The 16,356-nt window shown below is 37.3% G+C and overlaps 1 protein-coding gene across 1 annotated transcript in view; it reads left to right on the top strand.

Moving 5' to 3' along the window:
* LOC134668894 (zinc transporter ZIP11) overlaps positions 1–16,356 on the top strand; it is a 71,347-nt gene that overhangs the window by 40,421 nt on the left and 14,570 nt on the right. Inside the window, exon 5 of the mRNA XM_063526391.1 lies at positions 3,042–3,140. Coding sequence (XP_063382461.1) covers positions 3,042–3,140 — 99 coding nt within the window. The remainder of the gene's footprint in view (positions 1–3,041; positions 3,141–16,356) is intronic.

The raw sequence follows: 16,356 nt of genomic DNA, 5'->3' as shown, positions 1-16,356 counted from the left end.
CTTAATTAACGATCCTGTAAGAAGATAACAAACTATATCCTGCTATTTATTTTATAATTGAGCCTAATTAGAAATAACGATATACAGGGTGACCTTAGCCATTGGACAAACCCTGAAATCCCACGAAGGATTACTTCTCAGAAATGCTCTAACGGTAATATTTTTTTAATTACAACAAAAGATAAAAAATTAAATTATCAAACAAAAGTTATTTCCAATAATCGACAACAAAAAAAAACAAAAGTCAAAAATGTCAGAATCGTATTAATGTCAAAAATAAAAAAAGATAATCAAAAGTAGAAGGTAGAAGAAGAGGTTTCATACTATTTATTACCTCAGGAGCTACTAATACATACAGGTTGCTCCAAAGTAAAAAAATCGTAATTTGTTAATTTCTTCGTAACCGCTACACCGATTGTTATGATACTTTGTATACTGGTTCTAAATACCCTAATGCATAGTATGTATGTACATTTCGGCTTTGTCCAAACATATATAATTTTGACCAGAAGTAAATAACAAAGAGAACGCCTGCTAATATTATGTAAATAAAGCGTTACATATAATTCTTCAGCGCAGTAAGAAGTTCTGATTTTAACTCGACTAATCGCATGTACATTATTATAAGTCAATACTTAAAATAAATAAGATTACCTACACCATACATATCAAATAGTCGGAGCCACGAGCTCTGCTAATACTAGTATACTCACAAGTATTCGATTTGTCAATGGATTCCATGAATCGCCATAAAAGTAATAAAACGGTCGATGATCAAGATAAACACGGGGATCGGAAAAGTGGATGCTTAGTACACACTAACACTAACAGCCACTTTACTGATCACTGTTAGTCCTTATATCATTATAATAAGGTTTATAAATGGACAGTTAATTGTGACGACGAAGGTACTAAGCAAGCAGCACGTGGTCCAGTACATTCCTACAATTCAGCAGTAGCTCCGCGGCAGCTTTCTCCTCCTCAAAGGCTCTGCCGCCTCGTGCATGTTTATTGAGTTAACCATCTCAGCAGGAACCTTGCGCATTCCGCTACGTATACACCCAGCGATATGTCGTGTCCAAACGTAAATAGGTACACCTTTAATCTGTAAACATTAAGAGCCAATTTAGCAAGATATACACCACAATATCTGTTACTCATTGTACTTAGTTGATGTGTATTAAGTTGACGGACCTCGTTAAAACTTCAATTCAATAAAATGTGCTATTAAGTAGCGAATATAAATTTAATATTATTTTTATGTGATGATTGGGAGACATAAACAGCTTTACACTGAATACGATGACGGATATTATATTTAACATATCGGTAGTTCAAATTTTGAATTGATATACTTTGCATTGTTGTCACATAATTCCGTTTTCCTCTTAACGTGCCATGGCATACTAGCGACGTAAACCGTTAAAAGCTTTCGCTATCAAGTAAAAAGTACCTTAAACCCGGTTACGGATTTTTGTGTGGAGACGAGAGGAGAGTATGTTATTGCCGCAAAAACGATTTGATTAACACTTCAATATTATCAATCCGCTTAGTAGTTTTAACGCTACTGTCCGAAGATTGATAATATCCTTGCATTTTGTATAAAGCTGACATCTTGTCATCAAAGTTAACCTGCTCGTAAATACATACAATATCTCTGTGACTATTCAAAGCAAAGGTATAAACCTGGCATCACAGGTTATACAGTTAATCGCATTTCTAGAGCGCTGCCAGACGTCCCCGCTTAGAATGCACTTATATCCTTAAGCAAAAAGGTTCTAACAATGTTTTAACTCGCAACTACCTACTACTTTATTCTTTTGAACAATTGCTCTATAACGAGGTATCTGTCCAGTCCAGTTACTCTTACCTACTCTACTCGTTAGTTTTGCGTACGTGCTTGATTTTTTGTGAGGAAAATTCATAAAATATAGAAGTGGACATTCTCATCATCTCATCTCATATAAAGAACCTAAGGATATATGGTGACTTTCTCCAATAAACCAACCATATTTTGAAGAACCTGACAGTTTGTTACATGTTACATGCATTCTCATTAAAGCTTCCACCACTTTCAAATCCTAATATGATGATTGGGAGACATAAACTTAGGGGAAAATTTCCGAACCTCAGTGAAAGGGCCATCGATACGAGTATCTAAAGAGTGCAAACCTCAATCTCTAGATTTATATATAATTTGAATCCAGTAACTGGAATGCCATACAATAAATAAATAAATTACCGTGATTATCTTGTGACGTTCTCCGGAACTTTAATTAGGTGTCTCCATTCGGAATTCCATCTAAATCAGCTTAGCGGTTTAAGCGTGAAACGTTAAGCAACGGACAGATATAATAAAATATTTTCGCATAATATAATATGAATGACGCTAATTCGACAGATAGTTTCATAATAGAAACATTGCTTATTTATGTAATGTTTACTACGTTGTAAATTGAGCCAGTAGTTGTTTAAATATGTAGTTTAACACGCGGGAGATTAATAAAATACGCCCGGATATCTTTCTGGAATGCGATGTTTATTACGTGACTTGAGGGATGCCATCCGCTCATATTGTTGTCTGTTCTTCAAAAAATTTACACAAATAAGCGACATAGGTAATGCTTGATAGAATACAGATAACACTCCAACTACAGCTTGTACATCTGTAGGACAAACCACCAAAGAAGAACCATTTTTAAAAGACTTCAAAATAACTGTGAAAAGGAGGAGGTTTTCAATTCGGTTATATTATGTTTTTATTTTAATTTGTTTTTCTATGTAATGTTTGTACAGTCGACATTAAATATATGTTTACAATTTTGCACCTTACTTCTTTGTAATAAGGCGAAAAATGTAAACGTATATTTGACGTCGACTGTGAGTACTTCAGAGCTGACGGCATTCCTTAAACGATTTGGAAACTTATTTTTCGTTTTTGAAGGAAAATATTGTATATTTGGCATGAGTTATCTTGTGTAATGTTTTGAGAACTTAATGAACCCAATCCACTTATTGTTTATGTTTTCTATTGTGAACAGGACACTAGCCCTGGGCATCGGCATCCAGAACTTTCCAGAGGGCTTGGCGGTTAGTTTGCCGCTTCAAGCCGCGGGATTCTCCACTTGGAGGGCGTTTTGGTAAGTCATTTGCGACTGTCAACGACAATGTCGCTTGGGAAATTATTTTGCCGTGTATGGCAGATAATCACATATAGTAAAGATCGAGAACATACTCGTAATGCCAATTTGTTAGCCAAGTCACCAGACCAAATATCGCTTTCTCAGCATCTTCAGAATATTAGAAGAATGGCATTTCCCAAGCGACATTCTCGTGAAATCGCCCGATTTTTGTTTTAAAGTTACTTTGTCCATTATTGATAAATTAAGTCGACATTCAAGTTTCATCAAAGGCAAACGTCCACGCGTGCCGTTTGTTTGATCAGTTCACAATAATAGGAGCCGCCTTGCTTGAACACTTCCCTAATAGCGGCCGAAGCAAAGCTCAAAAAACCTGAAATTATGTTTCCCGAAGTCGTTAATCCTCTCGCCAGACCAGTTTATGTTAGTAAACTGCGGATCTTAATGTTTTCCCCCGCCTCTAACTCACTAGTGTATCATTTGTGTCAACAATTTGTCGTTAAACTATAAAATAAATTTAGTTGGCAGTGGATGCTTTGATAGCCGCAGTCAGACGCATCGCGTCATGTCCAGTCTGGACATGGACAGTCCAGACGCTTTAAATTATTTTATATCGACCACCGGAAAACACATCCAACACATTCACTCTTAATACTACAATAAAGTCGGTGTTCATTTTCTGGTGAAACAACCGAATTATTTATAAGCCGCTTTATAACAGTTCTATGACAATTTATGAAATTATTAAAGCTTATTTTTCTTTCAATTTATTGTTACGAAAAAAGTCCGAATAAAAGAATCTGTCATCAGCGTTAAAACTCTGAAGATTGTATTTGTGTAACTGTGTAGTTATAAAAGCTTCTGTCAACGCGACTGAGGACATTTTCGTAGAAAAAATGCAAACATAGGAGCGGGAAAAATAGAAAGAAACAAAGTGAATATAAGAGTGTATAAGCGCCACTTGCACCATCCCACTAACCCGGGATAAAGCGGTTAAACCGTTAACCCAATGTCAAATTGTACTGGTAATCATGGTAACTCCAGGTTTAACCTGTTAGCCCCGGGTTAGTAGAATGGTACAAGTGGGCCTAAGAATCATTTCAGTCATTTCACATTTCAAGTTACCCGTCATACACTTTATGCATGAAAATGCAGTCGAATCACTGAAGGCGCGCTTGATAGAGTTAGTAGCGCTAATTACGTGAAAACGATCTCAAGGGACAGATGAATCACGCGTCCTCTGTGAGAAATGAGTGAAGAAAAACCTCAAGGGACAGATTGAAAAGGCGTAACTGATTAACGACACACAGTACCAAAAATGTAACATACCTTTAATCTATTTTTTTTTTCAAGTTATTATTTAAAATGAGAAAACGCTTTGCCACCGTTTTAACAAGTAGGGAAAGATGTGCTCGCCTCCGTCTAGATCTTATAGACTTATGGCGTTATTCAAAATGCGCCACAGGCCTCAATTAGCTGAGGTAAATAAGGGGGTTAATTAGCGTGCACCTTTATTCAGTAGCAGCAAATATATATAACAACAACCAAAACTGCCAGGATTATTGAACTACTACAACATATTTTCCGGCCTGCGTAAAGGAATTGATATCCGAAATCAAGTGTTTAAATTGAGATATCAGTATCACACCGTCAAAGGGTTAAGACGACCCGTTAAAATTGGAGTTCTAATCACGCCACCGTTTAAAGTAGGTAGTGTTAGATGTTGTCTCCCGCTTGGATGTGGCTCGCTAGAGAATGCGCCCGCGCGCCGTTAGGCCGGATGCCAACGCAGCCAGACTGGCCGACCCCATTCCTGTGTGGCTAATTCATTTAGCAACTGCAGCCGGCCTCAGCTACCCGACTCGCCTCGTAGTAGATTTGTTAAAAGTAGTCTATCTACAGGGAAAAGTAATTCGTGGAGTGCTTGCGTCTTGTTGGAATACTTAGGAATGCTGAGCTTTTTGGAATCTTGAGAATCAACAGTTTTGAGAGCACATATTTTACATCGTCTTAAATGCCTTTTAATATAAGACTTTTGATCTCAAAATTATCTACTATGGTGTAAAATATTCGAATTGTACAGTACGAGTATACACAGTTGTTAATAGTCCCAGGGGTAATAAATAGTGCCGTTTGACGGTCTAATTTTCACACGCGGAGAGCGCGCAAAAAAGTTACTATGCATGCTGCAAGAACACCGCTAGCATTGATAACTTCCTAGATAAATCGTGCTAAGAAGCACTGTATCGAGAATTTAACGTTACGCTACGAAGACTCCTTTAGGTCGTAAATAAATTACTGTAATTGTCCTTGTACTGCGTCCGTGCTCCCTCGGCTATTGGGTTATAATTAGACATAAAAGTTATGTTGAATTAAGCATTAGCTTTGTGCTGATGTTTCTCTATATTCTGATGCAAATTAACAAACGGTTGATATATTTTAATTATTAGCTACGTGTCTTTTTGCTTTACAAATAATATTTGTAGTACTTATGTATGCAAATATCGCCTTATTCTTTAAGTATTTAAAATGTGTAATTCTAGTCTACATTAAGTTAAATTTAATATGAACATTTTGTATTAAGAGTTGACAATGCGCTTGTGACATCCCTGGCACTGCAAACAGTACAAACCCATAAGCTACGGTAATTGTGAAAAACTTTTGAAATGTACATTTTTAAAAAACCAAAACAACAAGTGTAGTGTGCCTATATCCTTATTTCCTGTATAGTAAAGCTTTAGGGCAAAAATAGCTGTGGGAAGAACCTAAAACATAGTTCACTTAATGGAGGTACAATTAGCCGACCACAAATGCGTTTTACAATTGCAAACTCCAAAAACGCACTTTTTTCCTCGTACTCGCGCAAGACGCTTGCATCATTACCGCGTAGCGTCGCATTGTAGTACGTGTACGTATTGTAAACGTTACCAAATAGGTAAAAGATGTAAATAGTCGCATTCCGGCGTGTTCCGGGAACCGCTGGCGCCGCCGCCCGCCGCGCCGGTCCGCCCAAGCGCTACGAAAACCGCCTGTAGATACGCTAGTGTTCATTTCTTTAGGGCAAGCCCACTCTAGCGTCTTTTGAGCGTCGGCGTCTAGTCAGCGTTGTGGAAAATAGCGTCAACGCGCAGTGGCGCCAACGTCGCGTCGAGCGGCAGCCATAGAGTTAACTAGGCACCGACACTCGGGGGATGCTAGTGTGGCACTAAGAGGAAGTAACGAGGAAAGGAATTCCTGATATAATAACACGTTTTTATTATTCCCGTGTGTATTCAAGTCGGTATTCAGTAGCACTAGCACCTCCAAAGCAATTCGTTTCCTAACTTGTTGTGAACGCCGGGAAGAATGCGCGCGAGTGGGATCCTGCGCGAGCGACGACCTCGTCCACCCTAGTGTCCGCACGTTCCCTATACGGAATCATTTTACTACGTACCCCGCATTACAACTTTTCGCGATTACGTTTGGAAAATTCAAAATGTATGAAACTTCTGTACGAGGGTCATTGAATATCCAAACCAGTTTAAAATTAGAATAATCCTACAGACTGCCTCACTCGTTCGTTCCTTATACGGAATAATTTTACTACATACTCCGCATTCCTCCTTTTCGCGATTACGTTTGGAAAATTCTTAAGCTTTTGCTACTGTGTATTTAAATATCCGAACCAAATTAAACATAAAAGAAATGTAGGTATTGTTCACTCACAGCGCAACTTTTCGGCAATTCCTTATACGGAATCATTATATTGCATATCCCGCATTCCTCTTGACGATATCACGTTCGGAAAATTCTTATGAAACTTTTGTTATTGTTTAACTAAATATCTGGACCAATAAATAAATAAAACTTAGGTATTCCCTTGTGTATCTCACACCCATTCTTTGTTTGGAATAATTTTACTACATAATACCTACATACCCCGCATTCCTGGATTCCTCATTACGCGCTCACGTTTGAAAAATCCGTAACACTACTATTTGTACCTACCAGTAAAATTAAATATCTGAACCAGTTTAAAAGTAGAATAATCGTATAGACTGCCTCACTCGTCCCTTCCTTAAACGGAATAATTTCACTAAGTACTTTGGCCTCAACGAATTATTTTACTCCAAGCCCCGCGTTCTCGGTTTTTTCGCCTCGCGTTAAAAAAAATATTCAAGTACAATTAAATATCCGGACCTGTTAAAACAGTAGAATAAACCTATTGAAAATAGAAGAGACATACCTATATACTGTTCGTAGTGCCTGTTTTACACGTTCCTTATAAAGAATTATGATACCTACCTAAATAAGTATACCTACTACATATCCCGCATCCTTGGTTTTCGCGTTTGTAACATTCTTAGAAACATTTGTGATTTTGCATTATTTCCGAAAATTCTTTAGAATCGTCACTCCAACGAAATATCCGGAAGGTATACTCGTATGTAGTAATGTAGAATAACCCCACTGCGGACGTACGCGTCCCCTATACGGAATAATTTTACTACATATCCCACATTCCCGGCGTTTACGCTAATGTTCGGAAAATTCTTAAGAAATATTTTTGCCAGGACAGTTTAAATAGTGGAGTAACGATTAAAGTCGATGATACGTTGTAATAAACACGCTCTATAAACCCATATAAGGTAAGACTCATATATACATATAACCCATAAATGGCAAAACGTTTTAATTGGTACTATCACAAAAAATGCCAGAAATTGACACCAGTTTTTGCTACCGTTTCGTTTTGTTGTATAATTATTGGACTTGTTGTTTGGGAGTCGACATCACCTTTCCACCTTTTTTACCCTATGTTTTCCCAGGTTTCTAATATAAGGTAGGTATACCTAGGTAACTTAGGACGTTTCCAAATTATGCAGACACTCGTAGGTATAAAAAAACTTATACCTATTATTATACCTACGTAACATACCTACCTACTGAAGTCTGCTACGTGCGTCTCGTGATGGTATCTAGACACGCGGCAGCGTGTCAAGCCAAGTTCAAGCAAAGGAACTGGCTAGCCAGCGCCAAGTGTAATATTACACGAACCACTTGGTGCCACTTTTGACCCTGCTATAACTCAAAACATCTTTAACGTAAACACATAAAACTACGTATGTTTAATTATATCCATAAGGACATCTAGAAGCCCAAATTTCATGAAGCTAGCTCAAACGGTTATAAAGATATGAAGGTCAAAAAGTCGTAAATTTTAAGACTGACTGACATTTTTTTTTATTATTTATTATTTATTAACATAAAAATATACATCTTATACAATTACAGTGTCCCACAAAACAGTTTACACGGTTTGACTGTGGGATCGTGCAGTCTCTACTCTCTTATATTAGAAAAAAAGTTAACATCTATCATTAGTAATAATGTCATCAATTGCTACACGCGATTTACGAGGTAACTACGCAGCTTTTTACCAAATATTACTTTATTGGCTTCCTGTCTGATGTCAGAGGGCAGGCTGTTGAGTATGTAGGGAAGGCGTTTGTGGAGACATCTATCGCCGTAGTAATTAGTAACCCTCGGCACAACAAACTTGCCCGCAGACACCGACCTGGTTCCACAAACAGCGTTATGGTGTAAATGGGTATGCTCTCGACTGCCATGATTGTTGTACAAAATTAAATATTTATGCTTAAGGCTCACCGGAAGAATATTACATATTTTAAACAAATTTCTATAGTCTTTTTTATTTTTATCTCTAGTTTTATTATTAACTAACAGTTTCAGGAATCTAACTTGCATACATTCTAACTTGTTTAAATTAGTTTTAGTTGCATACATTCTAACTTGTTTAAATTAGTTTACATACCTATAGTACCTAAACCTAACCTACTTCCAGATGACCTAGAAGGATGAAATTTGGAATCCAGCTCAGTTATTGTGTGAAAGCGTAGGAAAAAATCTAAAAATTAAAAAAAGTTATAAAATAGGGGGGGTCCCCATACAAAAAAACCATTTTTTATTGTGACTGACATATAAGTACCTAAACCTAACCTACTTCCAGATGACCTAGAAGGATGAAATTTGGAATCCAGCTCGGTTATTGTGTGTAAGCGTAGGAAAAAATCTAAAAACAAAAAAAAGTTAATAAATAGGGGGGGTCCCCATGTCCCCATACAAATTTCTTTTTTATTGTGCCTAACATATAGTACCTAAACCTAACCTACTTCCAGATGACCTAGAAGGATGAAATTTGGAATCCAGCTCGGTAATTGTGTGTAAGCGTAGGAAAAAATCTAAAAATAAAAAAAGTTAAAAAATAGGGGAGGTCCCCATACAAAAACCTGTAATACGCGCTAAACAACCGGCAAACGGTGTGTCGTTGGCGGCGCGCGGCACCACATAATTAATACAAAGAACAGAAGTAAAAAACATGCAGCGGAAACACAAGAAAAAACATTAAATCTCAATACCTGCCTAGTTTTCTTTACAAAAAGTATTGATATCCCATCAAAAACATAAATGTAAAAAAGGAGAGCCAAGTTCAATACAAAAATTATGCTTGACTGTGGGGTTCGCCGCAAAAAGAATGGAGATCTAAATGAGTGCCAAGTTCTATGCAAAATCCAAATATGTATTTATAGGCTTACTGTGGGACTTAGTCAATCTGTGTAAGAATGTCCTATAATATTTATTTATTTATTTATTTATTTATTTATATGTTGAATAACTTTATAAAATGACTGATGTAATGAAAACTGGCCAAGTCAAATCTAACCTGCTTTAAGATCTCGCATTTTTTTTAAATAACAGCAATTGTTATAGGTATCCAATAAAGCAAAGAAATAGAGTTTAATACTTGTTTATAATGTTATTTTGTTCCTATAAATACATATTTGGATTTTGCATAGAACTTGGCACTCATTTAGATCTCCATTCTTTTTGCGGCGAACCCCACAGCCAAGCATAATTTTTGTATTGAACTTGGCTCTCCTTTTTTACATTTATGTTTTTGATGGGATAGGTAATTTTACTACGTATCAGTCAGAAAACTCTTCTTTATTAGAAATATTTCTACCAGTACCAGTAAACATGACTGTTCAAAATATGCAGTAGAATAAAACTTAAAATTCATGACGTGTTGTCGGTGTCGTGGACACGCTCTATGAACTTACTGTAGGGTAACATTTTAATTGACACTCGTCACCTAAAATACCTGACATTTACACCACTTTTTGCAAGGATGCCACTATTTCCTTGTAATTAAATTGGACGTATCAATAATTAAAGGGATGCCGCTTTACCCTATGTCTTGTCGGTGCTTTTTGCAAGTTTTAAATATACGTAGGTCGTTCTGAGTTTATAATTTTATAATTACACAGGCTTAATGATGATACTTTATTAAAGGGGTGTTGCTTCTAGAGAATTTACCTATCGATTGACAACATCTCTTTACTTAGTTTTTAATTACCTAGAAGTACCTACTCAGTGAGATTTTACTTGTTTATAGGTAGTTCAAGTATAAATAATCTGGGCATAGTTATTTTTCTTTTACTGCCAATTACCCTGTTATCAACCTGTAAAGGAAAGAAGTTATCGGCAGAAGCAGAGGTCATAAACGAGTGTTACTGTTAGCGAGTGCGCGGCAAGGAATGCGGGGCGCCAGGAATGTGGCCCGAGCAAGCCAGTACCACTGTGAACACATTTAACTGACAATTCTTAAACCTTATACCAAAGACATACGGTCTGCGAATGATCATTAGAAAATGCTAGTTAGTACAGCGATCGATGGAAAACATTCGCGAGCTCTTTAGTGCGTTCTTTCAGCCCATATACTGAGGTTTTTCCAGTGCAACAAATAAGTAGATGTAGATATGTAAACAAAAATATAGTCGCATAGAACAATGCGGTGTATAATTTTGCTTTACCCTAGGAAAAAATAAAGCAATGAGTAATGCCAGGAATCCCCTGGGCAAAACACCACGTACCTAACCAAAATTTCTGCAATATTTTACATAATATTAAATGGAAGCATTTGCAAGGCATTTGCAAACCACGAGGTAGTCTTTGTAGTGTCAATTTCGATTTTACCGGGCGCAATAGTCTCGATAGTAGTCGGCCACAGATAAATAACTAAGGTGTTTTGTATGCAATTTGTTTGACTACCGCGTACAAGCAGTTAAGTCGAGCAGCAGAGGTCATAAACGGTTGTTGTGAGCGCGCGACGAGGAATGCGCGGAGCGAGGAATGTGGGCCCGTCATGATGTGCCACCATCGGAGAAAAAAAGTTTGCCAGCTCTATGGCGCGCTCAAGACTTTCAGTCGTTGTCAGCCGTGTACAACAATAACTAAGGAATATTGTATGCATTGTTCGATTATCGCGTGCAAACAGCAGAGGTCATAAACAGTTGTTATGAGCACGCTCACACATACATGGACCCGTCATGATGTGCAACCATCGGATAAAAAAAATTTGCCAGCTCGAGTCTTTCAGTCGTTTTCATCCGGCCACGAACTAAAAAAAAAAGAGCTTATAACGGCTATAACCATTGATCAGGTTCTGTATTTTATTTTGTTACGTTGGTGGAAAACAAGCGTACTGCTCACACAATGATAAGTAATTACAGTAGCTTAAATGTACTCTTGCAACCTATCAGGGTATCAAAACTGTCACATATTTGTAATACCTAATATTTTAAATTGCCCTGCCAACTCTCAAAAGATCACACTTTCTTATAATTTTCCGCCCCCATTTTGCTAATACCGTTTCGCTATCTTATCTTTCGTTATCTTATAAACTATATGTACAAGTGCCAATATATTCATCCAAATCCTTCAAGTTGATATTGATAGTTGAGAGCGATTGCGTAACAAACATCGAAACATGTAAACTTTCTTACTAATGATTGAATTCCATGCGATGCGGATCTAAGTAAGTTAATTAAAATCATTAAAATTATAGCGTCTTTGATTGCTTGTTTAACGTAGGTACTATAGAAAAGGATTGCCCCCTATATTCTCCTTATTCCGTGGTGCCATTTCCGAAATAACCCCGCCCAGCGTTATAGGCGTGGTGTTGTACAGTCGACGTCAAAGAGATCTTTACGACTAACGTTACAAAAAATTATTTACACGACTTTATTGTCATAGCATTTAGGTCGTGTAAACATTTTTTTGTTACTTTGGCTGTAAATTTCTCTTTGACGTCGACTGTACATATTACATAATTGGGCAAATAACTATCGTAAAATTATGTCGCTCTTAAGAGGCCTTCTCATATAGATGCTTAATAAGATCACATTATAAATATTTTAATGAAGTTAATACTTTCCTTAAAATAAGTTTTAGAATAACATAGAAAATTGACGAAAAACGAAAAATCAAGGTAAAATTGTAATATATAAAACAATATTATAACCAATCTATTAATCTTTTCAGAACTTTTAACAACATGATCTTATTAAGCATGTATATGAGAAGGGGTCTAGAATGCGAGAAAATTTTACAATAGTTATTTATATACATTTTTTTTTTCGTTTTCAATAAAGAAGGAATTTAGAGAAAATTTTGTTAATTAACAATTGCCTAACTTTTGAAAAAATAACTTTAAGATAAATTTTTACCAGTAGTACATTTGTTGACCTGTTTTAAATACATCATTTTTTTTCAATGACTATTTATTACCTTTAAAAATTATATTTAATGCTACGTAATCGCTTTTTCACGCCGCGCGCGTTTCCCGAAAATGAGGCGCGGAGGGCTGTATTCAGCGTTTAATAAAAAGTATAAATAATGGAGATACAATTCTGCAAGTATGGAATGTTTGATTGGAAATATCTATCCTCTTCTTTTATAATATTTATTTTGGTTTCTTAAATATTATTACTTTATGAGATATATGGGGGCAATAAAAAATATCTACTTTTTTCTCCCTTTTTCTGTTTCTAACTTTTCATATTTTTTGTGTGCTAATACACGCTTCGAATACATTTTTCTAGGCATCATGACGAATCTAATGAGGTTTTTTTACAACACGTATTTTTAGGAGTATTATCTCTATTTTTCACCGTTTTCAGAATCTCGAACAGACTAATAGGTAATTCCGGTTAGAATGAATTTCATATATGTTGCGGCCCTATGGCTTATGCATTATTTATGCAGCCATTACAATGGCTGGATAAAATGTCTGCTCTATTACCTTGCTTTTGCAAGCAAAATAACTATAATATAAAATCTTGGTAAAGTATAGGATCATTAAAATGCTGCTTTGAGAACGTATTTACCAAGTCGTTAAGAAGATTAATGCTTAAAAGAACGTATTCTCAATAAAGAATTGATTAAATTCTTTATAAATTAGAAGAACGTAAAAAAATGTATTCCAAAATGCGACTAACTTGATTGACTTATTACTTCTTACTATTGAGATTAACGTTAAATTATGCACGTGATACCTACTCTATAACAAACATGTATTGAACATATTTCTAGAATCGGGCGCAGACACTGCCAGTAATGAGATTCACACTATTTGTTGGGGCGTAGAGTCCAAACTCATTTTTTGTTTCATTATATGACATAATGAGATCAAGTACTTAGTGTAGTGATCCATTGTTGTCGACAATGCGTCTAGCAAACGTTTCTCACCGCGCACATGACTCATATAGAGCATGGCTTCACGCAAACTCCTACTCGTATGAGACTCCTTGATAGTCGATTCGTTGTATAATCACATGATACTAAATCTAAAACTGTCGTTTAATTTTAGGTCGTTTCGCTACATTTTTAACGATGTCTACGACGCGTTTAAATATATAAAGTCGGTCGTCATGTTTTCATTTGGTGTCGCAATGCATCTTACAAGACTGTGCGGCGGCGGACTTGCCGGCGTGCTCGGCGCGGCACCCGCGACCCGCTCCCGCAACTGTTAACTCTGTGTGGTCAAGTATGCAGTGCTAACTGGACCCGAGAAAGTCGTCTATTTCGAAATTGTGTGTTGCGTGATTCCGATATGCGGTGTCGCTGCGGTGCCGCGGAGTCTGGTGCGCGTTGCGATCAGTCGGCGGCGCGCTGTCTGCGCGTTCTTCCGGACGCAGCGCGCAGCGCACCCGTCCAACCAGTCGCAGAGCACCGCCCGCTGCCTGCCGCAGGCGATCGGCCTTCGGAGCCGAATAATTAAATCGAGAGAACGACGCCGCCGTCGTCGGACCCCGAAGAAGCGGTCGCGGAAGGCGCTGCCAGCCTTGATGGCGCTGATCTGCGCAATCGCGGCCGGTTTGCGGTGTGAATTGCGCCGTAGCCCCGCGTTTCTCAAACGCCCTCCTAGACTGTATGATCGACTTGCAATTTTGAACGATGACGACTTACGATCAAGAATTTTGTTAAGTCGTACCTGCGTCACAATCTGAGGCGCTCGCTAGGTTCTTTGTTCTTGAGCGTCGGAATTAGCTATACAGTCATATGAACGTATTACTTACCTAGATATTCGCTGAAACGTTATCGCTATAACAATAATGAATATGGAGTTGACATATTCTACATACGAGTATACAATGTATTCAACACTCTTTCTCTATGTCATCTATACCAGTTAGAATTCTTTATTCTGTGGGCCTCGTAGATGCAAAAGTTATCTCTTCTTTTCCGGCAGTTAAGGTAATTAGGTAATGTAGCCTAATTTACAATGGCGAGGCATCTAATATACCAGTTGAGATAACTGGAACTAAATTAGCCTTTATTATTTGCCTAAATTAAGGGTATTTGCTTCCCCAATAGCTCTGAACAGAAAACTCAAATTTAATCTCTGTATAGTCATATAATCATTATACAACTATAAATAGTATCTAACGTTTATTTCATATATACATCAACGCATATTGATAGTCTGATCATCATTACGATAGCACTACGTAGTTTGGAAATCACAGAATAACGAAATGCGATAATTTCTTATTCAAGTTGACGTAAACGGATGGGGTAATAGAGCCATCAACTGTGTCGAAGCGAGATCGCGTGTAAATGTTGATAAAAGTCGAGCCAGAGCTAACGTCTCTATTCATTGATTCGACGTAATTATTAGCACAGTTGAAGTGGAGGAGGGCAGGACACTTGGCGAGAGGAAACGATGGGAGATGTGCAGTCAGCACCAAAAGTAGCAGATCAGACTACGCGTCGAAATTATCTAGCATCCTTTAATAAATTAACCACAAAGTTATGGGCCCGATGGTTGATTTTGAAATAGACATCTATTAGATATCTTTTAGACATCACCAAGATACTATAACGATATGTTTAAGATCTAACCTGTCAAATTTGACATTTAAGCGATTCTGGAGATACTCTTGAACGATTTCCACAAGATATTACTTAGAGATCCAATTCACATCCAACAGATATTTACTCTATCTATCTATCTTACTTTACTCTACCTAACGTAAAATTGACATTGGTTGCCCGAATTGCGCCGCAAAAGAGAACTAGTTGATATCTAAACTATAACGTATCTAGAATGGATCTAGTACGTGTCGTCTCTTGTGAATATCTTGAAGTTCAAATACGGCAGTATGTCTCTGTATGTGGAACAATTAGACATTTACGGATACTCTTTGAACGTGAGCTGTTGAGATATATCTGTATGTGTAAAGAAGGAAGGAGGCAGTTTTAAGTGCATATTTTACAAGGTCTTTAAAGGGCCAGCAACGCACATATGATACAATCTGCACCTACTGGCAAGATTTCAAAATGTCAATTGTTGTTATCAAGTTAATTATTACTTATATAGGAGATGGAAAGCAGAAGCGTGCCTAATAGGATTAGGTTAGTTAGCGGATGGTACTTGGCATAAGATGGAACGTGCGTTGGTATATTGCTTAGAATGACACAGTGGTGGCGATGGCGTCGACTGTTGTGATATTTGTCAAGTAGGGTAATATACAACTGTTATGTTATAAAATAATTGCCGTCAGAACGTATGATTATTGACGTTATTTTTCGCAGTTGTTACTCATATAATTGTCACCGCTATTCCCTTGATGTAACATTAATTTCTTATTTTGTCCGCACACAAACAATTTAACAAAACGTATTACTTACGTAGAAGCTTTTATTCAAATTCATCCGTGTCACACGCATCCTGCTTGCGCGGCGGCTCAACAGTCAAACGGTTCTGCGAATCGGTGGATATTGTCGCAAATTGCTGCTTTCGCCGCTTGTGAATAATGCATGCGATAGCGTAAGGGCATAGCGTCACGTCGCGCGGCGGTCGGCTACCCGG

Source organism: Cydia fagiglandana, chromosome 11 (assembly GCF_963556715.1).
Source record: "Cydia fagiglandana chromosome 11, ilCydFagi1.1, whole genome shotgun sequence".
In the NCBI taxonomy this organism is placed as follows: Eukaryota; Metazoa; Arthropoda; class Insecta; order Lepidoptera; family Tortricidae; genus Cydia; species Cydia fagiglandana.
The sequence above is the reverse complement of the archived record's forward strand: the minus strand, read 5'-3'. Positions and strand labels throughout refer to the sequence as shown.